The sequence below is a fragment of the Gobio gobio genome (assembly GCF_949357685.1).
Source record: "Gobio gobio genome assembly, chromosome: 4".
In the NCBI taxonomy this organism is placed as follows: domain Eukaryota; kingdom Metazoa; phylum Chordata; class Actinopteri; order Cypriniformes; family Gobionidae; genus Gobio; species Gobio gobio.
In genome coordinates, this window is record NC_137100.1 from 47,327,724 (window position 1) to 47,353,534 (window position 25,811).

Sequence of the window (25,811 nt, forward strand, 5' to 3'; positions counted from 1 at the left end):
ATGTTTTCTGTGATGGTAGGTTTAGGGGTAGTGTGTGTGTGTGTGTGTGTGTGTGTGTGTGTGTGTGTGCGATATGTAGGCTTAGGGGTAGTGTAGGGGGATAGAATGTACAGTTTGTACAGTATACAAACCATTAAGTCTATGGAATGCCATCTGCCTGTCTTTCCCCTTCCCCCTCTCTATCTGTGTGTGTGTGTGTGTGTGTGTGTGTGTGTGTGTGGGGGGGGGGGGGGGTCTCTCTCTCACCCTGTGAGTTTGTGTGTGTGCCTTTCTCTCAGTCCTTACCCTCCCCCTCACTCTCACTCTATCATTGTGTTTATGTGTGTGTGTGTGTGTGTGTGTGTGTGTGTGTGTGTGTGTGTGTGTGAGTGACTTTCTCTCTTGATCATAATTTAACCCTTTCATATAGGCTATCACAAATAACTATCACTTGAAATAAAAACGTCATGTGATGTGTTTGCCAAGATCACGTATGATGCACATGTCTTTAAATTAATTATTTACTGATATAATATAAATGTATTAAAACATAAATTTCACATGATTTTATAAAAGTGGCTATTTATAATAAACTTCCATAAAATGTAGACACGCATCTTACTCTTACCTGACACTGATATTAAAATCATCTTTGCAGTTTCTGTGATTTGGCTCCATTTATACATTTTTTATTAAAAGAAATTTATTGGACCACCCATATTGAAATGAAAGCATGTTTTATGGTGCATAAGATTGGTGCACAAACGGTAGCTAAGGTAGCTCAAAAACACATGAAGAGAAGTGTTAGAATAAAACAACATCAGCATTCGAATGGTATTCTGAACTCATTCCAATTTGACCTTTGACATAATCTGACATGAAATTCATATAAATTTAATTGATCTCATAGATGTGGCTGTTGTGGTTTGTGGTCATAGCAGCACCAACTGCTGCAGTTAATGTGGTGAATTCAGATGACTTTGACATAGTCCTTTTATGTTTTCCCATTTTAAATGCCTATTGCCTGCCGTGCACAGTTAAACTGATGCCACCGGGGTGGCGGTGCCACCGGCTTGGGCCCGTCATCGCTGCTCGCAGCTTTAATTATTATTATTATTATTATTTTATCGACTTCTCGGGCACTTTTGGGGCCCTTACCATGCTCAAAAACTCTTGAAACTTTGCACACACATCGGAATGCGCGGCCATCAGAGCCGGGCTGAAGCTGGTACCCGGGCGTGGCAGGGGGCTCGACAGCGCCCCCTAAAGTGGTGTCTGAAAACTTGGTCTATATATCAAACACACTTGCACGTACATGTATGAAACTCGGTACACATATAGACCTCATCGGGCCAAACAACTTTCGTGCTCTAAGTTACGTGTCAGCCCAACAGGAAGTGAGCTAATATGGGTTGTTCTGAAAACACATGCTCTGGAATTTAATATACTCCTCCGAGGCCATTGTTTCAATCAGTGCCAAACTCGGTCAGCATGAAGTCAAGACACAGAGGATGCTAAATTGCGAACGGATTTTTGATATCTTAAACGGTTTGGCCGTGGCGAAGCAACGAATTTATGGCGAGAAAAGGTAAACAGGAAGTGTGTAATAACTTGTGCAAACATTGACTGATTTGGATGAAACTTCAGCTGTGTGTTCGTTGTAAGAGGCCGATCACATGGATATGACTTTTGTGAGTCAAAGTTATAGCGCCACCAACTGGCAGCAGGAAGTGTGTCACTTTCAAAAATGCTTTGAATCACCATCTTATTTTCACACGATTGACTTCAAACTTCATCAGTATAATGTGAAAACATGACAGATAGAGACATATGAATGAATTCCTGATATTTCAAATAATGCTGCCATGGCAACATGTCAAAGTTTAATAATGTTTTTGGCTGTTTGTGTGCCCTCCCCTCTATCACCAAAAGGGGGCAGTGTTGTATTATTTTTGAAACTCCCTTTCTCTCTCTCTCTCTCTCTGTGCTTGCTTATGTGATTTATGAGGACACAAATGTGTATGATGACATGGGTATTGGTATTACAACGTAGTGGTTAATGTGGACATGAACTATGACACTATATCACTACAGGACTCATTTTCTAAATGACATTTGAGTTCCAATTCTTATCACCTGACAGCCGTGATTTCATGTACTCATTCAGACAGAACTCTTTTTTTAAAACAGAGGAGTGTGAGTGTGTTTTCTATACATGTGCTTTACAGAAGGTCATGTGCTGTGTTTGCAAAGATCACTTTTGACACATTTGTCTTTAAATTCATTATTTACTGACATAGTTCAAATTTATTTTTAAAAAAAATTCACATTATTTTCTACAAGTGTCTGTTTATAAGTGTCTTTTTTTCACAGAAAGTTTTTGTTTGAACGTGAATATTTGTATAATTCAGGGTCTGAGTTTTTACGTTCTCCTCGTAGGTGATTTTATTCAATCTCCACCAAACTCGGTCAACGTGAAACGGAAGCTTAACGCATTAAAAATATTTAACGCAAATAACACAGCGTCCGTTTTTATATCCATTTTTGCTTAGCGTTACATGATCACGCTCCTATTCATGTACATGCTTCCAAGCGCGACAAGACACAAGAGAGCGCGCTATATGCCAGTGTCCTGTCTGTGTGTGTGTTAGTGTCCTGTCTGTGTGTGTGTGTGTGTGTGTGTGTGTGTGTGTCCTGTCTGTGTGTGTGTGTGTATGTGTATGTGTGTGTGTCAGTGTCCTGTCTGTGTGGATGCGTCTCATGTCAGCTATTCAAGGGACACTGACACACACACACACACACACACACACACACACACTCGATGCATAGATAGACTCGCGTCAGTTTCCTGCTCACATCGAGTTCTCTTTTGCCTAGGGTTGCCAACTCTCACGCATTTGGCGTGACACTCACGCTTTCAGGCTCTGTCTCACGCTCTCACGCTGCCCAACTTAATCTCACGCCAAATTGCCAAACCTGCTTTTGATATTAAACAATGTCTAAGCTTTTACATTTTTTAAAGTTTTAATGCAAAATTCAAACAATAAATAGCGTTTTGGCGCTAATATGGCATAACAGTTAAAGCCAGAGTGTTGAAAAACCATACGGAGTTGCGACATGCTCTATCATCTCCCGGCGGCGCGCGCAGTCGTGCTTCACAGAAATCTCAATACTTCTAGCGCTGTGTCAATTCATTTGAATGGCTTGATACACAACAGCTCCACTTTACAGGGGTTTGCAGCAAGTTTTGGTAAACAGTACAGCATAGTGTGCATTGATTATTACATCAACCATACAGGATCGTTTTATAATGGAGAGTAATGCAACAATGTTAACATTAATGTTAATGTTTTTTATTGTACTTAGCCTTCAGGTATTCACTAATTGGTCATACTCATACTAATTGATGGTCAAATGTGACCATACACCTTAACTATTTTTCAATTAAATAAATGTTCTATATTTTAGTTCAATAATATTTATTGAATATTTTGAGGAGATCTTTTGGTACTAAATACTAGTTGTGCAATATTTATTGTCAATAATGACCACTTAAAATATTTTTCTTCTAATATTTGTATTATTTATATTACAATTAGTATAGTAATAAGGTTAAATTAGAGAATTATTTTTCAAAGAGGCAAATTAGAGTCATTTTGTGGAGTCAGCCTGTCATTAATGTTCATCAAAGAACAACGGGAACAGAGAAAATTGTAGCTTTAATGATGATTCATCTATATTTCATTTATTATTTATACAGTTAAGGAAGGTTTGATAACTATTACATTTCTGTATAACAGGGAAGGCCATGGGTAAATATAACATTTATTATTTTCATTTATTATTTATTTATTCCATTTATTATCATTTATTATTACTATACTCTCCTTGAAGTTTACTTCCCGCTACTTTTTCCCTCTTCCTCCCAACCGCGGCTGCAACTGTCTTCTTCTTCTTCGATAGTAGCCTAAGCCAGTGTTTCCCAACCTTTTTTCAGTCATTTTATCATACGTTACGCTAGGGGTGTAACGGTACAGATTGCTCACGGTTCGCTTTGTATCACGGTTTAAGGTTCACCGTTTCGGTACGGTTCAGTATTTGCTATGTTCAGGGAAAAAAGGACTACTGTCAAATAAAACAAAAGAAAATAATAAGAACAAATCATTTAAATACAAGCAGCAGCACAAATAAATACTATTGAGCAAAGATACTAATAAAATAAACTATGCTTTTCAGGTTTTTCAGGTACGTCTAACATTAGTTTTCAGGTACAGAAATTGATCAAATGTAAAATAACATTGCATATATGACTGTATAAATTAAAGATTAATCCTATTAAACTTACAAACGTTATTCAATCAAGAGCAGTGAGTGATGCCCTTGTCTTTTGTTTGACATTAAACAGACAGCAGTAAAGGCTACTGCCCCTTTAAGACCTCGGATATGCGTCGTCTTTTCTGGACTGTATAAAGCTTACTTAAGCCATATACAGACTATGTCTGCTAGAATACTCATCAATATGTTGACATACTTTTTGCGTGAGTTTGTCCATTCAAGAGCAAGACTTGAAAGAGAACTCAATATTTGCGCGCTGAGAGACGTGTGCGCGCTCTCGGATGAGTGCACGGAAAATTTTCTCACAGTGCGCGCGACTTCTCATTTGCGTCTTCTGGCACTAAACCAGATAGTTGCGTGTTCTGAGTTAACACAATCAGAACGTAAAAATACGGGATATTTTACGGGAAAATACTAAAACGGGAAGACAGCGGGAAAAGAGCTAAAATACGTGAGAAACCCGGAAAAAACGGGAGGGTTGACAGCTATGGTGTGTGTGTGTGTGTGTGTGTGTGCGATATGTAGGCTTAGGGGTAGTGTAGGGGGATAGAATGTACAGTTTGTACAGTATACAAACCATTAAGTCTAGGGAATGCCATCTGCCTGTCTTTCCCCTTCCCCCTCTCTATCTCTGTGTGTGTGTGTGTGTGTGTGTGTGGGGGGGGGGGTCTCTCTCACCCTGTGAGTTTGTGTGTGTGCCTTTCTCTCAGTCCTTCCCCTCCCCCTCACTCTCACTCTATCATTGTGTGTGTGTGTGTGTGTGTGTGACTTTCTCTCTTGATCATAATTTAACCCTTTCATATAGGCTATCACAAATAACTATCACTTGAAATAAAAACGTCATGTGATGTGTTTGCCAAGATCACGTATGATGCACATGTCTTTAAATTAATTATTTACTGATATAATATAAATGTATTAAAACATAAATTTCACATGATTTTATAAAAGTGGCTATTTATAATAAACTTCCATAAAATGTAGACACGCATCTTACTCTTACCTGACACTGATATTAAAATCATCTTTGCAGTTTCTGTGATTTGGCTCCATTTATACATTTTTTATTAAAAAAAATTTATTGGACCACCCATATTGAAATTAAAGCATGTTTTATGGTGCATAAGATTGGTGCACAAATGGTAGCTAAGGTAGCTCAAAAACACATGAAGAGAAGTGTTAGAATAAAACAACATCAGCATTCGAATGGTATTCTGAACTCATTCCAATTTGACCTTTGACATAATCTGACATGAAATTCATATAAATTTAATTGATCTCATAGATGTGGCTGTTGTGGTTTGTGGTCATAGCAGCACCAACTGCTGCAGTTAATGTGGTGAATTCAGATGACTTTGACATAGTCCTTTTATGTTTTCCCATTTTAAATGCCTATTGCCTGCCGTGCACAGTTAAACTGATGCCACCGGGGTGGCGGTGCCACCGGCTTGGGCCCGTCATCGCTGCTCGCAGCTTTAATTATTTTTTGTTTTCACTTTTACTCAGGATACTTGTCCGTCGGGCAAGTAAAATAAATTTTCACTTGCCCCTTCAAAAAATCCACTTGTCCCGGACAAGCATTAATGTCGAGCCCTGAATGTTATTTATTGATTGCTGTGAACTCATGTGAGTGACAGGTTACTGGAGGGGGGAGGTTTTTGACTATTAGAGATGAGATGTTGTTGTGGGAGGGAGGGGAAATACATTTTTTGATGAATAATTACAAGGGCACATTTTTTTTTATATAAATAATGATGGATAAATCATTTATAATAAACAATGTAATATTCCATAAAAAATAAGAAAAATTAGAGTAAGAAAATAGTGATCCATTTCATGGGGACTTACGTGTGACTCTCATACGGTTACAGCCCCTCAGGCAGGAAGGCAAGGATAGGCAAATATGTGACTCAAACAAAGTTTACTGAAGTTACTAATACAGGCAGGTACAAACACAATGCATAACGGACTTAACATAACTGACCAGACAAGGGGCCCGTTCTTCGTACCTCGCTTAATAGCCTACATCTAAGATGATTTGACAGATCCCAGATCTTTTAATCGTGATAACTGATCTCTGGCAAATTTGGTTCTTCAAACGAATTTGCGGATTGGATTAAAATATCTGGATTAAATGATCTAAGATTACTGAGCGTTCTTGTGTTCCCTGAAGAGGGCAGATGCATCGATCCTCGAAACCACGATCAGCAATGCAGCGTTTGGCTGGCGTCAAGACAGCAACCTAATGACATCATATAATTAAAAAGCCACCTGGCAAAAAACTTGACAAATTACACAAAAAACCCCCCAAAATTTCTGAACCTTTATAAGGAAACAGCCAAACGACCAAACCAACATAAAAGTTATAATAGATAAATGATAAATGTTTTTTTTTTTTTTTAAACATGATTACCAATTATTTATATTCACGATTTTATACATTATTTGTTCACCCTTTACATTTTTATTTCAATGTTGTAATTTAATTTGAAGCAGATTTGTAACGTGACAGTTTCTTATGGGTCAAGATAAAATTATCCTCTCTAGCGCTGCATCAAGCCACTCCCATAATATCCGTGATCACTTAATGCACGGCTCAGAGTAACTGTACAACATGTGTGTAAACCAATAAAAACAAAATTATATAAAGTAATTATTCCATCACAAATAAATCGCTCAATCAAGTGGCTGTGTCTATAGTATTATACATATACAATATAACATTTTTATATTATTATTTAAAATTATTATTATTGCCCCTGGTTCAGTAATAAACTCTTGTAATAAAGTAGCAGTGGCTGGGACAGATTTTAAGTATCACCTCAAGATGCAATCTAATCCTGTTTACATGAAATAAGCCTGCTCCCGAGCAGGTTTAAGCTTACGGACCTGTTACTATGACAGCAAGTCCAGGATGAGCTTCGAAGAACCAAACAATCCAAGATCATGCCAAATCGTCAACAGTCAAATCCAGCTAACTGAGTTAGCGAGGTACGAAGAACGGGCCCAAGGAGTGAGTGAACAAAGAGGAACTTAAATACAAACACAGATGACTGAATAAACGTAGGGCACAGGTGATACAGACGAGGATAACTAAACACAGCTGAACAGAACTAGACTAACGAGGGTAACCAAGGAAACAGATGAGTGGCGGGAAAACTGAACAAAGGAACAGGTGACAAATGAAAAAAAAAAAAACACAAACGAGACAGACTAGACTTGTGACACATACCATACCATCCTAGTGGCTAGCAGTATTTGAGGTGCTACTGTACAAACAAAATAATCAATGCCAAACAAAATATGTTGCACATTTATTGTTGTACAATAATCACAAAAAATTCACGCCAATGCAGATCATGTTAAAATCGAATTAAAACCTGTGTAATTCAAATATAATTGATCAAATAATACAATATGTACAGTCGGATTTACTGAACAGGGCAAATTAGCATGAGAGCGCAATTCTGCACAAAAAAGTGCAGATGGGTGTGAAAAGTTCTGCGTGTGATCTATTGACAACGTAGACTGGGTGAACCCAGCCTGATCTGCCGGCGATTTGATTTTGCTCTGCAGCTCAGTCTGGAAACCTGTACATTCATTTCTGCTGCTTCTGTTACACTTTTGCGGGAACCAATCACAGACTGGCTTTTCCACCTGGTGCGCTATTGGCGGGTTTAACACGATGACGGATAGAGAAGCGATGGGTCGTTGTCCGTTGATCTCTTGTGGTCTGATTGGTTGAAGGACTATCCAATTGCATTCAGAGTCATTTAATTTATGCTCGTTTATCACGCCTTTTGTGCAGTAGAAAATACAGAGCAGACTCCCCAGACCAATGTTCAATCTTAAATTGAGCTTGGTCTGGTGATAGCCAGACATCTGACAACACACAAATTAAAGAACACAGACGCAGCTGGATCATTTCCATAATGACCAACGCAATATACCAGTTAGCGTCTGGTTTTGGGGCGGTAAATAATGGTGCAAACACCATTGATGAGCGCAAACCTTAGTAAATCACCTTACATGATTCATTGAAATACTCTCCTTCCATAAATTTTGCATCTGAAAGGGAAACTCCTACAAATGCTTATGCAATGAGGTCAGCCGCAAAAATAACCCTACACCTTTCCAGCGCAAGTGTATGTCTTTAGTAAATCCTGGAGCAAGCTGTTAGTATATCTGGCCTATAATGTCATGGTATGACATGATGTACTACATCTAATGGTGTGAATGAATATTGAAATTGATATTCTGTTCATATCATAAGAGCTCCCTGAGAAGAGCGGAGCGGAGGGGAAGGAGGGAGAAAGGAGATGAGGTCAGTGTGTCACGGCTGAAGAAATTTGCTCGCTGCCTCTGTCCCTCATTCAGCGGTGATGTGTAATTACTATGGGTAAATCATTACTATTCATTGGCTGCAACCTTATATTCGCCCCCACTCTGTTGAACTATTGAGAATGGCCGCTGGCGCTATAACACACCAGCATACAAACGACAATAGACACACACACACACACACACCTGAGAGTATGTTGCGGTCTCAACACCTTGGTCAGAGTACAGATAGCTGCCATTAGGAACAAAGAAATGGATGATTTTACATAAATTTGTGCTGTTTTTGCCTTTACTGCAATTAAAGTCACATTCAGTTAAATGGGCCTCCTTCATGATTACCAGCAGAGAACTAGTGCTAGTGCTTAAAGGTTTATTCAAAACTTAAATCAAAACTTTTTCATTTCAACATTTTATATTGTTTGTTGAGCTATGTTTTTTATTTCTCTCTTTATGATGTTTTATTAACAATGTTCAGGAGGAGCGCGTTCAAGTAATCGGTAAGCCCCTCCCATCGAACACAGATGAGCCAATGGTAGTTGAGTATCAGTTGCGCTGGGACCGGCACTCGGACATCTTTAGGTTTCAGCGCCATAGAGAAACATTGGAAAATCCGAAGCTGTCATCGGTTAGATGGTGTTTATGCTACAAAAATGGTAAACGTCGTGCCTGAGGTACTGCAACACTGATTCCAGGGATCCTGAGAGGATTTTCGGGTTGTCATACTCTCATTAAGTTACTGTTAAAGGGGCTATATGCGTTTTTCTGAAATTTAAACTCGCGACTGACACCTGTGGCCAAAAAACAGAACTGCTCTCATTTTCTGCTCGCTCTCGCAGCGGTGGTGACGTCACATCCGCAGACAGCGCGGGAAAAGACGACCCGCCAGAAAATAGGAAAAATAGGATACAGGCTTATAGGTGCACCCACTGTGAGCGGACAAGGTGTCAGTATGCTCATCAGGAGATGTTTGAGTCATAAATGGTAAAATAAAAAGGCTATTGTTACGTTTATTTTGGGGAAAAAGTTGCATATAGCCCCTTTAAAGTTAGTAATTCCCTGCTAACGTACAAACCAACTAACTATAACTTAACTAACTGTTCTCATGCAACGTTGTAACGTTAGGTCAGAAACACGAAGGTCTACATTTCAGTGCATCTCTCAGTTCATATTAAACTGATTAAATGTGAATTTATGTAATCTTACCCTGCGGTACATGAACAGTGTTGATCCTGGATGTAATCATCTGCGATCGTAACAAGAGGCTTCTCCCGTTTGCATTGAGATCTGTAAACCATCACTTCCAAATTAATCTCTCACCATATTTATTTTATTTCTGTGAGTTAAGATATGTTTAAAGGTCGGCTTTATCTGTCTTATAAGGAGGACTCCTATTTTGACGGGTGTTATAACTTAGTCAATGGGTAGTGAAAGGGAGAACTCGCATGCAGTATATCGGAGTTGTTTTGCAGATACAAAGTTCACCAGTTATTAACTGCACCCCCGAAAAGCATAAGGTCTGTGTATATGTTTGTTTACTGTGAGTGTTTTTGTGTAATTTGCTGTGTATGTTAATGGTAATGCCACGGAGAGAGGGCTAGAGAGAGAGTTTGTGAATGAGACATTAATACGCACTTATGCTTTGTTTGTTTGTTCAGCTCTTACGATTATTTTTTTTTTGAGTGAAAAACGATGTAATAAACTTCATAAACCATCAGTAAAGTTTGGCCATTATTCGGACGGGGTATACGCTACATTCTGTGTCCAAAAACATCTTGGGATAAGGTTTTCACACTGACAGCTGTACATTGTAAGATATAGCAACTCCGTTTGTTTGTCCGAGTTGTCCGAGAGCAACAGTAACTAAGGGGGGCGGGGCTTACCGATAGGTCAATTAACACGAGTAGAGAGCACTCAGCCAATCAATGATAAGAGGTATATATTCAGCAGTCTTACCTCCGTTTGTCGACAGTTTATCAGCATCCCTCCACCAACCCTTCTCCATACTTTTAGTTCTAACCACTTACATACACAGGGGGAGTACTCTGGGTTCGGGCCAGATGCCGAGCTTGGAGCCCTCCCCCTGGACAGCACGCCAAATACGCATTAAAACTTTACTCCCTCTAAATTATATGTACGTGTGAAGTGAACTTGTGAATTTTACTTCTTATTAGTAATAAAGCAGGTGTTTTTTTGTTGTTGTATTTGCTGTAAAAGTAAAATTTTTTTTTAAATTTGGTCTTTTTTTAGCATCAAAATGTTGTCTAGGCTGTAATGTTATTTTCATAAAACAAAAATGAAACTAAGACGAAAACGATTTTGGGAAAACAAAAAGTATTTTCGTAAACTGAAATAAAATGAAAATGTCTAATAAAATGAAAAGCTAAAGCGAAACGAAACTGACAACAGTTTCTAAAAAATTAACAGAAATAAAATAATCAAAAATAAATCGCTTTAATGAAATTACAAAACAGCATACAGCATACAAAATTACATACAGCACCTTTAATAAGGAATAAAGGACTAATCGATACATCACTTCACTGGATGTTGAAAGGGAAATTTACCCACCTGTCAAGCGCATCACAACAGAAGAGACATTGAGGCTCCGCCGTTGTATGTGCGGGTATAAAGTGAGCAAAACACGACAGTTACAATATCATGATTATCGTTAAATAAGATAAAAAATGCATCTACTATAACCAAATTACATTTATCATAATTTGACAATTTATATTAACATTGCTGTCCGTAACTTTTTTGTGTTCAAGATTTACAAAAATTATATAATGAGAATGTACAACATGAATCCATTTTCCAAACCGTGTTTTTTTCTTACCCTGAACCATTATCCTAATACTTATAATACGTGTTTATATTGGGACTATTTCAGACCGGTCTGGTAGGAACCGCGGAGGAGGAGCACAGTCCCTGCGTGACTCGCCATAGACATAAACAGAGAGAAGTAGCTCCGGCTGCAGTGTTCTTCCGCAAGACGCATGCAGTTCTGTTTATTAACCGCTAGAGCGTAAAAAGTCACGGACTGCAGCTGTAAATGTATTGCCTATATACACCGATCAGGCATAACATTATGATCACCTTCCTGACATTGTCTTGGTCCTCCTTTTGCTGCCAAAACAGCCCTGACCCGTCGGGCATGGACTCCACTAGACCCCTGAAGGTGTGCTGTGGTATCTGGCACCAAGATGTTAGCAGCAGATCTTATAAGTCCTGTAAGTTGTGAGGTGGGGCCTCCATGGATTGGTCTTGTTTGTTCAGCACATCCCACAGATGCTCGATTGGATTGAGATATGGGGAATTTGGAGGCCAAGTCAACACCTCAAACTCGTTGTGCTCCTCAAACCATTCCTGAACCATTTTTGCTTTGTGGCAGGGCACATTATCCTGGTGCCGTGATGAAGAGATAATCAGTGTTGCTCACTTCACCTGTCATAATGTTATGCCTGATCAGTGTAAATAGAGTGGTGCAGGTATGTCACTTTTTAGGTCATCTGGCAGTTAGCATCACACTGGCTCCCTCGATAAAAACCCAATACGTTTTTCGCTAAAACAAGTTTTGTCCATCAGGATAACAGATGAACACAAGTTTAATGAATTCTGAAGTCTAAATGCTGTCTCCAGAAGTAAAAAGCTAACGGTAGGCTATAAACGAACTACACCACGGTCGCTCGACAACGTCACCACCACTAAGCTTCCTGTTACATCTGAGGTAATACTGATGTATTTTATGTTGTAGAATAAAACATACAATTTTGAGTGTCTTGAGTTTATGTTCACCACAGACCTTATTTCAGTCATTTTACCAAAACCCATTGACTTCAGGACGATGGAACCGGAAGTGGTAAAATGCTAACTCACTTCCGCTTTTTGGTCTACAAAGTGATGTCATACCTGCACCACTCTATACATATGGATGTATTATAAACGCATGTTAAATTTATGTAATTTATATTTATTTACAGAAGTATGGCATCACACCTGTAATAGGTGTGAATTAAGAGTCGTCTGTGTTTGATGACGTTGTAGGTTGTTTTGATTGAACGCAGTGAAGTGAACTTCAACAGATATCGCATACTTAGGGAAAAGGGAGTAGTAAACACTGAATAGGGAAATGACTGAGCAAGGCACCTAACCCCCAATCGCTTCCTGGGCGCCACAGCAAAAATGGCTGCCCATTGCTCCGGGTGTGTGTGTGTTCACTAATCACTGCCTGCTAATGTGTGTGCACTAACTTGGTTGAGTATGGGTAGCCATACTTGACTTTCACATGTCACTTCCTACATTTTTAAAACTAAAACTAAATAGAAATGTGTTAGAAACTCGTTAATGACTAAAATGAATTAACTGAAATTAAGAGCAAATTTGAAAATGATATTAAAATAAAATGTTTTATATTTGATTGGAAGTTATTTACATAAATGAATTCTACATTGGCCTCCAAACATTCCAAATAAACAAGTAATTATCTGTTTCGTCAAGCAGCCAATTAAGGGTTTTTGTCTGTCTGTTTGTTTCCATCAGGAGTGGTTGGATGTGCGGTGTAGAGGAGTACGCAGCGCTAACGCCTACATTCTGGTCTATGACATCTGCTGCGTGGAGAGCTTTGAGTATGTCAAGATGATCCGACAGCAAATTGTGGATAACAGGTATGACAGAGCTCATTCGGAACCTGAAATTACCTACCTCAAAGATTAATAGAATATGATTATCATGTTATAAAAGATCCAATAAAAAGACATTCCTTCTGTTATTGTTAGAATGGGTCCAACTGTGGTCATTGAAACCCTTTTTACTCAGCTCAGTAGCACATCAGCACTGATTCATGTGAATGTATGATGTGACAAACTACTGATTGGTTTTGATGTTTTTAATAACAGTTGGCCCTTGTTTCCCCAGCTGATGCTGAGATAATGAGGTGACATTTGAGAATATGGATGAGTGACAGTTACAGAGCATGGACACTGTGACCATTCACTACAGCTGATAAGAATATAATTGATGCCAGTGAGAAAATCCTTTTACATATGCAGGTCTTGTGCCCATAGATTGTGTGCAGCATCATGTATTTGCATAAAGGTTTTATGTGAACTGAATGAATGACTGCATTCTGCAGTCTCCACCCTTAACCCTTCCCTTATCCCTCGCCCACAATATCGTCCCTCTGTTTTACAAATGCTTCACATTCTCACTGCATGTACTTTGAAAAATTGTCTTAATGCAAAAAAAGTCCTTTGGACAATTTTGAATCATTTTAAATCACAGTTATCCGTTCCTAGATACACAGATCAGACATAACATTATGACCACCTAATATTGTGTTGGTCCCCCTTTTGCTGCCAAAACAGCCTTGACCACCTTCTTCCATTGCTCCGTGGTCCCGTTCTGATGCTCACGTGCCCATTGTTGGCACTTTTGGTGGTGGACAGGGGTCAGCATGGGCACCCTGACTGGTCAGCTGCTATGCAGCCCCATACGCAACAAACTGCGATGCACTGTGTATTCTGGCACCTTTCTTTCAGAACCAGCATTAACTTCTTGAGCAATTTGAGCTACAGTAGCTCGTCTGTTTGATCGGACCACTCTGGCCAGCCTTTGCTCCCCACGTCCATCAATGAGCCTTGGCCAGTTCACCACTGTTCCTTCCTTGGACCACTTTTGATAGATACTGACCACTGCAGACCAGGAACACCCCACAAGAGCTGCAGACCCAGATGTCGTCTAGCCATCACAATTTGGCCCTTGTCAAACTCGCTCAAATCCTAACACTTGCACATTTTTCCTGCTTCTAACACATCAACTTTGAGGACAAAATGTTCACTTGCTGCCTAATATAACCCACTCAAAGGTGCCGAAAATCAGTGTTATTCAGTTCAAATGTCAGTGGTCATAATGTTATGCTTGATTGGTGTATATACACTGTTCCAAATGATTATGCAAGTGACATATCAGTAGGATTTCAGTACAATAAACATTCAGATTTTAGTTTTTCAAACTAAGTGGGTTTTATTTCTCCATATCTTTTGAACTGGTATCAATTTGAATTTTGTTAAATAGTTTGCCTGGTCTAAAGAGGCATGCGGGATTGGTGAAGGCATGGAATTGGTCTGTCTGACAGATTATTCACCTCTTTTGTGCTGATATTACTCACTCACATTCTCTTCTTTCTCTATATTTTTACTCAAATATTGAAACATACATATATAACAGCATAGATCCTCAGTATTTGATGGAACTAAAATGAGCAGAATCGGAATATTAACAGTAATAGTGTAAAAACGGCCATTATAGTCAGAAAAATAGTATGCCTTCTGAATAAATCTCTCTGTTTGCCGAGATTGAGTGACACTCAGCATCCAGCACAGCAGCCAATCAGCACTCACAGATCAACGTGCAGAAAAACATCCCGCCCACCGCGCTCAGGGTGAAGAGAGTCTGTCCGAGCGCTGATGCCGATGCTGAACTTTGCCGTTGCATAACACATATAATTTTCCTTTTTGTTCATTGTCCGGGTGTTGTGCGTCTGTTCAAAGTAAGTGTGTTATTTATCTTGTTAGAGATCGCGGGTGCGATATGCCGGACTAAGCTGTCTATCACTATTTGCTATTATAACGGACGTTAGTTTATTACGGCCAACGATAGGATATAATTCTTTCTTTAGCAGGATGTTGTGCTGTATCATATATGTTTCCTTTATTCGTAATTGCTTATATTGATGTTATTATGTATATTTTTATTTGTATTTCGGTGAAAAAGTGCCCGTTATTGAGGTATTCTAAAGTTGTAAACAACTTAATGCGCATGCGCGCAGGACATGTCCAGACAGAGCGCCGCTGATACAATACAGAACAAATTAAGCTATTTACTGTTTAAAGTAATGTGTATGACATAGTGAGTTTTCTTCAAATCATTACACTGGTAATTCTGTTTAATGAACATTAATCATGTGTATTCCATTTAATGTTATCATCATGTATATTTACCCTGCATTTCCTATGTTTATAGAAAAACCACATACTAAACACCTACAAATAAGGACAACTGTTCAACCATCTCTAATAACTGAGTTGTTGTGGTGACTAATAAACGGTGTACTCCCATATTGCAACCATCTTTGACTAAGTCTCTTACCGGACATCTTGTGGCGGGTTTCAAACCTAACCAGCAACATGCAACAAATGTGAACAAGCTACTAATAGCCACATCATTTCTACATGGTCCTTCGAGCCGGAGTGAGACTTGCTGCAAGTATATAAGATGGCAGCACATGCAGAGGCTGAGCCAACTGGGCGTGTCAGAAGGAAGCCAGCCCTTCCCGTCCGATATGAAGATTATGATCTTACTGGCTTTGCCCTGCCTAAGATGTATCCCGAACCCGTGTCACCACACACTCAGTTACCCTCCAATTTATCAGAAGGTGAAGAGCCACAGGAGGGTGCAACTGCATTCAGTCTACTGCAGATCTCAGGTGAAGAGCCTTATAGTTCAGAGGAGTGGTCCGACGCTGAACAAAGCAGGTCTGAAAGGGACGTCATTAAGCAACGAAATATGAATCTTCGCCATGCAAATGAGAACATGCGTCACACTGTACAGATGATCCAGCAGGAAAATGATGCATTGCAGCAGACAAATCAGCGATATGCTCAAGAGCTCTCTCAACTTAAGCGGCAGATGCAGCAGCTACAGATTCATTTTGATCATCAACGGCCTGTAGCTCAACCCCTACCATCTGTTATACCAGCACGTCAAACATGTTCTAGCCAGCCTGTTCCTGCACCACGCCGTGGAATGAACATGCATGCAGCTGAGAGAGGGTTTAGGCCAGTGCCAGCACCACGCTTCAAACAACACGATACCAACTCCAATGATGAACCTTCTCCAGCATTGACGGCGGCTCCCAGAGGCACAATTTACTCCCCCTATGACACTCCAAGTGCCAAGCCACTCATTTGGGGGGCTCCAAAGGAAGGGGGACATTACCACCATGACGGTGATTATTATTCCCCATACCATCAGGAATATGAAACCTCCTCACCTTACGATCCTGCCTGGCGACCACAGATGCCTCATAGTTCACCAAGTCAAATGCCAGAGTCAATGTACAAAGGCCCTACTCCCATCATACCAGACTTTGTACATCCGAACCCGAGAGAGTTTTCACGGTTGAAGATCGCCTTAGAGAACATACTACCTGCTAAAGCCACTGAAAGATTTAAATTTCAGATCCTCACCGACCATCTCAAACTAGAAGAAGCGCTACTCATTGCTGATTCATACAGCCATTCTCAGAACCCCTTCACCAGAACGATGGCTGCACTGGACCAGCAGTATGGTCAGCCACACCAGCTTGCCTTACAACGAATAGCGGAACTTATGGATGGCCCAGATATCAGCAGCGGAGACATAAAGGCCTTCAGACTATTTGCTCTCAAGGTTCGTTCTCTTGTTGGTATGTTGGGGCAACTAGGAACTGAGGGCACTTACGAATTGCAGTGCGGCTCCCATGTCTCCAGACTGTTGGCAAAATTGCCGCATGATCTTAGATCGAGTTTCCGCCGGTTTGCCCATCCACACCATGTTCCTATTCCAACTCTTCTCGATCTCTCTGAATGGTTAGAGTACGAAATCCAAGTACAGGAGGACACTTCAAGGTTCGTAACCAGTCAACGTAGAGGGCCTACTGTACGTACCAGAGAGATAATCAAAGACCACAAATATTCTCAAAAGAATGCTAACATTCTGCTTAACACTGAGAATGTACTGCTTGACACAACCTCATCTGCTACCATGAAAGCTGTTCCAAAGCCTTACTGCCCCTACTGCGATCACACAAAGCACTCCTTGAATAACTGCTCAAACTTCAAGCAACTAACAACAGATCAGAAGCGCAATTGGGTCAAAGAGAAGAATCGGTGTTGGCGTTGCGGTAGAAGCCATCAAGCAACAGAATGCAGTCTAAAGATGCGCTGCAAGCAGTGTAACAGTCGACATCTGCTTGTTCTTCATGACATAACTGTGAAAAGTGCTACAAGTACACAGACTGTGCAAAATCAAGCTGCTAACACTACTACCAATTCGTGTCTTCTCAATACCACGAATGAGATCCTTCTCATACGAAAGCCTCCTGCCAGCCGAAAAGTCCTACTGAAGATCAGTAAAGTAATCCTCAGGAACGGAAAACACTGCATGACTGCCTACGCTATTCAAGATGACGGTTCCGAAAGAACCATCCTGCTACAAAGTGCTGCTCAGCAGCTTGGCCTCAAAGGTAAACCAGAAGACTTACCGCTCCGCACAGTCAGGCAAGAGCTCCAGGTCCTCAGTGGTGCAGCAGTGTCATTTTCTATCTCCCCACTGTCGCAGCCCAAGAAGGTATTCCACATTAAAGGTGCATTTACGGCCCATCAGCTAAGCCTGGCTGAGCATACACATCCAGTCAGAGCATTGAGAGAAAAATATCATCACTTGAGGGGGCTTCCATTGCGACATCTAGACACTGTCCGTCCTGTGCTGCTCATTGGCTCAGACTACCCTCATCTCATTACTCCAGTGGAGCCAGTACGCTTTGGTCCACCAGGGGGACCTGCGGCCATCAAGACACGTCTTGGCTGGACGTTACAGGGTCCAGTGCATAATCTCCAGCTGGAGATCAATGAACAACGTTGCTTTTTCACCTCAACTTCATCACCTGAGACAGATCTTTATAAGCACGTTGAAAGACTGTGGCAGATGGATGTGCTACCGTGGCGCAGTGAGAAAACCAGCACAAGATCCAGACAGGACCACGAAGCAATAGCACTCCTGGATGCTAAAACAATCAGGGTCGAGGTAGATGGGGTGAAGAGATATGCCACCCCTCTATTGCGGGTAAAAAATATGCCACAGTTAAAAGCGCCAAAAGAGGCAGTGATCTCACAGTTGAGAGCTACAGAGAAGCGACTGGTGAAAAATCCAGAACAAGCAGCTGCTTACACAGCAGAAATCCACAAACTGGAACAAGCAGGCTATGCTGTTAAGCTGGACCCGTATGCTGAACAGAACTCTGCCTTCTCATGGTACATCCCACACCATATGGTCCACCATAATGGGAAAAACAGAGTAGTTTTTAATTGCTCCTTCAGTTATCAGGGTCAAAACCTCAACAAATTGCTGCTCCCAGGACCAGTGCTGGGACCATCCTTACTCGCTGTTCTGCTCCGATTTCGGGAACACTCCATTGCAGTCAGCAGTGACATACGTGGTATGTTCCACCAGGTCAGGTTGCTCCCAGAAGACAGACCACTGCTGCGCTTTCTCTGGCGAGATCTCAAGGTACAGGAACAACCTTGTATTTTCGAGTGGCAGGTCCTTCCCTTTGGGACAACCTGTAGTCCCTGTTGTGCAGTGTATGCCCTTCAAAAGCATGTCATTGATCACAGCGAACCTGAGGAAGATGTCAGGCATTCAGTTTTGAAGTCCTTTTATGTCGACAATTGCTTGCAAAGCTTCACTACGACAGAAGCAGCTAAAAGCTTTGTTGACAAACTCAGGACTCTACTGGCAGATGGGGGCTTTGAATTGAGACAGTGGTCTAGTAATCAGCCGGAAACCATAAACCATCTACCCTCCGAATTGAAATCAGCTAGTACTGAGCTCTGGATTTCTCACGGCCAAACGGATACTCAAGAATCTGCTCTGGGACTGCTCTGGAACCACCAAACAGACACCATTTCCTATAGGTATCGTCCCATTGAGAGTGCTGAGACCACTATGCGTAACATCTACCGAACCCTGGCCAGTCAATATGATCCCCTGGGCTACCTTATTCCATATACCACTAGGGCTAAGCTCATAGTCCAACGTTTGTGGGACAAGAAAAGGGACTGGGATGATCCAAATCTTCCTCCTGGTCTATTGCAAACTTGGACAGAGTGGGAGGCAGAGTTACCATCTCTACCGCGCATTGCTTTCCCAAGGTCTTACACCAGTCCAGCCAAAGACAGAGAAGAAAGTCAGCGAGACATACACATATTTTGTGATGCCTCTGAACGGGCATATGGCTCGGTTGCGTATTTGAGGACAGAAGACCAGCAGGGGGATGTGGAGGTCTCTTTCCTTACAGCAAGATCGAAAGTAGCACCGAGAAAACAGCAGTCCATACCCCGCCTAGAACTCTGTGCTGCACTAACCGGTGCTCAGCTGGCCAAAGTTGTAAGTACGGAGTTAACTTTGCCCATTCATCACATCACCTTATGGACTGACTCAACCACAGTCCTTACCTGGCTCAAGTCCGAGTCGTGTAGATTCAAGGTCTTTGTCGGCACCCGGGTGGCAGAGATCCAAGAGCTCACTGATATACACACATGGAGGTTTGTGCCATTCCCCAGTAACCCAGCTGATGACATCACCCGGGGACGAACCTTGAATGAACTCGGTCCAGACAGCCACTGGCATCAAGGCCCATCATTCTTGAAAGACTCACAGAGTTCATGGCCTGAATTACCACATCCTGTGGATGTAGATGGAGAGGAGCTGCGCAAGACAGGCTTGTGCACACTAGCATGTTTCACAACCAGCACTTCAACTTCTGACTTAAATCAACATAAAACTTTCCAAGAGTTGATCGAGTCCACCGCCTCTCACGGGGCGGCTGCTAGCAGCCTGACAGCCAGTGCCTACAGAGATGCTGAAGTCTCTCTCCTACAACAATCCCAACAGGAGTCTTTCGCCTTAGACATCGAACAGTTAAGGGCTGGTAAACCTCTCTCTCACAACAGTCGCTTAAAAGCGTTGGCACCTGAACTTGACAGTGAGACCCAGCTACTTCGAGTTGGAGGTCGCCTACGTCACAGTCCCCACCTTGAGAGAGACACTGTACATCCCATCGTTCTTGACCCAAAGCACCCAATCACACTGCTTATCATACGAAGTTATGATGACAAACTCCACCACCCAGGGTATGAGAGAGTATTTGCAGAACTTCGACGCAAGTACTGGATTCTCCGTGGTAGGGAAGCTGTTAAGCAGTTTCAACGGTCATGTGTAGAATGTCAGAAATGGAGAAAGAATCCAGAAATCCCCAAAATGGCAGACCTCCCTCCAGCCAGACTACGATTATTTCGGCCTGCATTCTATTCTACAGGTATGGACTGTTTCGGACCTTATGCTGTCAAGGTTGGTAGGCGGACTGAAAAGAAATGGGGTATCATTTTTAAGTGCTTAACCACTCGAGCAGTGTACATTGATGTTCTACATAACCTCGATGCTGACTCTTTCCTCATGGCCCTCAAACGTTTCACTGCCAGACGCGGAACCCCCTTTGAGCTCATATCAGATCAGGGTACCAATTTTAAGGGAGGAGAAAGGGAACTCAGGGAAGCCTTTGCAGCTCTTGCCCCTGAACTTCAGGCACAACTAGCCAGACAACAGATCAAATTCCGTTTCAACCCACCAAATGCTCCTCACTTTGGAGGTTGCTGGGAGCGAGAAATACGCTCTCTCAAGCAAGCACTGACAGCCACCATTGGAGCTCAGTCAGTAACCTTTGAAGTGTTACAAACCGTGTTAGTGGAGATTGAGGGAATTCTAAACTCTAAACCCTTGGGTTATACTTCTTCTGACATTGCAGACCTGGACCCAATCACTCCAAACTCTCTCCTGATGGGGCGGCCGGATTCCTCTCTACCTCCAGTGGTATACCCAGAGTCTGAGCTTATAAGCAGGCGGCGATGGCGCCACAGCCAAGTTTTGGCAGACCACTTCTGGAGACACTTCCTAAAGTTTTACCTTCCGGGTCTGCAAACCCGTCAGAAGTGGCAAGGTGACACATCCGACGTTCAAGTTGGCACCACAGTGATGATAGTTGACCCACAGTTGCCCCGAGCACTTTGGCCGGTGGGACGAGTGTCAGACGTCTTCCCTGGGGCTGATGGCCGGGTGAGGACAGCTAATATTAAGGTGGGAGGAAAGACCTACACACGCCCAATAGCACGTATTATACAATTGCCAAGCATTTCTGAGTAATGTGTTATTTAGAGGCTTTTTGGTAGTTGCACAGATTCTGTCCCCAGAATCTGGGGGCGGCTGTAAAAACGGCCATTATAGTCAGAAAAATAGTATGCCTTCTGAATAAATCTCTCTGTTTGCCGAGATTGAGTGACACTCAGCATCCAGCACAGCAGCCAATCAGCACTCACAGATCAACGTGCAGAAAAACATCCCGCCCACCGCGCTCAGGGTGAAGAGAGTCTGTCCGAGCGCTGATGCCGATGCTGAACTTTGCCGTTGCATAACACATATAATTTTCCTTTTTGTTCATTGTCCGGGTGTTGTGCGTCTGTTCAAAGTAAGTGTGTTATTTATCTTGTTAGAGATCGCGGGTGCGATATGCCGGACTAAGCTGTCTATCACTATTTGCTATTATAACGGACGTTAGTTTATTACGGCCAACGATAGGATATAATTCTTTCTTTAGCAGGATGTTGTGCTGTATCATATATGTTTCCTTTATTCGTAATTGCTTATATTGATGTTATTATGTATATTTTTATTTGTATTTCGGTGAAAAAGTGCCCGTTATTGAGGTATTCTAAAGTTGTAAACAACTTAATGCGCATGCGCGCAGGACATGTCCAGACAGAGCGCCGCTGATACAATACAGAACAAATTAAGCTATTTACTGTTTAAAGTAATGTGTATGACATAGTGAGTTTTCTTCAAATCATTACACTGGTAATTCTGTTTAATGAACATTAATCATGTGTATTCCATTTAATGTTATCATCATGTATATTTACCCTGCATTTCCTATGTTTATAGAAAAACCACATACTAAACACCTACAAATAAGGACAACTGTTCAACCATCTCTAATAACTGAGTTGTTGTGGTGACTAATAAACGGTGTACTCCCATATTGCAACCATCTTTGACTAAGTCTCTTACCGGACATCTTGTGGCGGGTTTCAAACCTAACCAGCAACATGCAACAAATGTGAACAAGCTACTAATAGCCACATCATTTCTACAAATAGTATTTGTTTTAATATTAAAATGAATAAGATGGAATGACCTTAAGTCCTCAATTAAACTTAATGTGTTAAATATTTATATGCAATTTGTGTACACATAGTGCCATCATTTGTTATTATATAAAGATACCTAAAGCCTAAATGAATTGGCCAGTCATTTCTTTAATAGTTACATATATTCAAATATACATTTTTTCTAAGCAAATGAGTTAAATACAACCTCGCAATTTCATTTGATCTCCTTGTGCACCAGTAAATTGCCAATTAAATTTATGACACTTTTTTCAAATGAACAAAATGCGCGCACACACACACGCTTGCCTTTGAAGCCCCCGAACATAAAACGGTTCCATTCTTCATTATGTGTGTTTGACCTTCAAGCAGTCAAGCGAGAAAGGACACACATCATGCATTGTCCAGCACACATTATGAGCTCTGTGCCTTTTTTTGTAGAGCGTGTCAAGGAGCTGAGAGGCTGTTAATGTTTGTGCGTGTGCCTGTGCATGTTTGCTGAAGATTGTGTGCAAACATGAACAAATATTATGTTTCTGACATAAATGTGATGTAAGAAATGGATCCATACTCATGTGGTCGGTTTATTTGACTTAATAATTCCCTCTTAAACCTCTTTTTCTACTGCTCTTCCTACCTCTCTGTCTCTTTTTTTGTTTTTCCTTAAGAGTTGGCAGCAGTAGTGAGGTGCCCATCCTGGTGGTAGGCAGTAAGCGGGACCTTCAGCGGCAGCGGTTCACCCAGCGCAGGGCCGTGTCTGTACTGGTGAAGAAGACCTGGAAGTGCGGTTATGTCGAGTGCTCCGCAAAGTATAACTGGCACGTGCTTCTGCTCTTTAAAGAACTCCTGGGAATAGCCGTGGCACGAGGACTGCGCCCAAACCACACCTCTATCCGTCTCCAGGGGGCATTGCAGAGGAACCGCTGTAATGTCATGTGACAGATATGTAGCCTTTTTTGAATTTATGCTTATTTAGGACCAGTTTGTGTTTTCAGAGTCTTAATTATCTGATTTAAGCTGGTCCTAAGTCAGTATACTTTGCTGAACCACAAGGATGGAGCTCTGGTGACAAACTGTCAATCGAAACGGCTGGAATACTACCACCTAGGGGCCTCTGTGACTGATGCGTTCATCTGATGGATCACCTTAGGTACTACTGATTTCACTTTTCTCCAGCGTAACAAACGGAAAAATGGAAGCAGATAAGGGTTTTTTCATCTTACCAAAGTCTGTCAGGATGAGAGTAAGATATTGCATTGGTCTCAAACAGAATACAATCCATTTCCCCTTCCTGCTTCGATTTAAATGCAGATGCTGTGGGTTTAGATGTATTCCAAAGTGACAGTGTTTAACTGTTGCTTGGAAACAGCGTTTATGAAGAGATGAAGCCTACTTAGGGTTTGTGAATAATGATTAGTGGAAGTTTGAGAATCCTTAGGAATTATCTTTAGTTACAGTACCTATTAAAAACACAGCAACAAAGGAGATAATATACCTTTTTAAACATGCTTATACACTTCCTCTGTATCCTGTTCATCTTTAGATTAACATTCAAAAAAAACTCCCTATCCTGCTCCTCACTGGCCCATTTCCCTTTTGAAAAACAGCTTCAGGACATTAATATTGAAAGAGACACTTCCAATCCTGCCACAACATTTCACTTTATAAACCCGATTAACCATATGCTGCAGCTCACAAACAGACACCTCACTATTCTCCCATTCCATGTGTAGTGATTCATTGGTCCACCTTAAAAACAGCTATCCTTTTTAATGGCAAAATTAATGATTTTAATTCTTTCTGATGAGCTGTCCTTCCATTCACACCACAGTTCATTGTTTTGTCCCATGGTTGATGTGAACAAGGGAACAGATGCTGCAGATATTTTGACTGTTGTCCTGAACTTCCTTAAATAGCTGAGCTATTTCAATCACAACAGAGCTAACAACAGTACATTTCTTCTGTGGGTTCACATTCTACCTGAGAGTGGATTTGTGATGGCTGTAGTCAATAACTTAACTCTTTTAGCCTTATGTGAACGTCAAAAACACTTCCTCAGAAGCCCATTGATAACATTTTTATAATGATAATTAAAAAAAAGAAAATCCTTCATAGCACATATGCCCTGCCAAATCTAGTAACAATAGCAAACATCCTACCTCCTAAATATAGATCATTGAAGAAATGAGGCACAAAATAAAGTCTTCCTCTGGCAGGATAGTGAGGTGTTGTGTACAGATTTCAGCAAGCATGTACAATCACTGGCACTCGAGAAGCTGTGAGAAGTGATGAAAGCTAACAGATCCTCTGGGGCTTCCCTAAACCTGAAGATTTCTGCTGAACCAAGATGCAGGGGAGGCTTACGTCCTTTACTGCAGTGGACTGCAGTCTGTATGGTAGTGGATGACAGCACAATCCACATCCTCTCTGGAGTGTTTCTGGATGCAGAATACATTAAAGTTAAAGTGGTTTGTATCTGCAATGAGATTTGTTTTTCTATGCTACTCTCTTCTAGTGTAGAGAGTTAGTCTTTTGGCCTGAGCTTTAAATGTACTAATATAGAGAATATTCTCTGGACATGTACTGATAGTCGACACGATTGATTGGTTGGCTGTGTGGAAGTGTTGATTCAGAGCTAGAGCTGTCGCACTGCTACACTTTTTTTGTTCTTAGGTTGGAACTGTGGAGCTTTGGCACACGGGTGGAGGTTTGTTAGACTGAGGAAATTGATGGTCCCCGAATGCTTGTATTCTCATTTTCCTAAGACATAATATTCTCATACCAGACAGAGTGTGCACAGGAGAAAAATCCCTCATTCCTCACAAATGCAACTCTGACAGCCATCTATGCACTTGTACGCATCTTACATGACTCGAAAGAGCTGAGAACTTCTGTCAGCAGATGGAAACATAAGTAAGTCAGTAACTTTGGTCATCCTTCAGACTTTATCATTAAGAATCTGTTTTCTGTTCAATGGAGCTGCATGCTTTAATTGGCAAACCTAAATCATTCAGGGGTAAATTGCACTGACTATACTGTATGTACCTATACGAGTGAGTACAAGCAGATCTTTGTAACAGTACTTGAGCATTGTTTTTGTCTTTTTGTATGATGTTAGTG

At 41.2% G+C, this 25,811-nt stretch overlaps 1 protein-coding gene and 1 pseudogene across 2 annotated transcripts in view; one reads left to right on the top strand and one right to left on the bottom strand.

The window, feature by feature from the left end:
- LOC307125682 (ankyrin repeat domain-containing protein 34B-like) overlaps positions 1-25,811 on the bottom strand; it is a 407,861-nt pseudogene that overhangs the window by 320,616 nt on the left and 61,434 nt on the right. The window lies entirely within an intron of this gene.
- Positions 8,634-24,075, top strand: LOC307124767 (ras-like protein family member 10B; the record flags this gene model as incomplete). Its single annotated transcript, XM_079814212.1, has 4 exons — positions 8,634-8,638; positions 12,295-12,382; positions 13,195-13,319; positions 23,360-24,075. 4 exons carry the CDS (start codon positions 8,634-8,636, stop codon positions 23,628-23,630), a joined length of 489 nt encoding a protein of 162 aa, XP_079670338.1. The 3' UTR covers positions 23,631-24,075.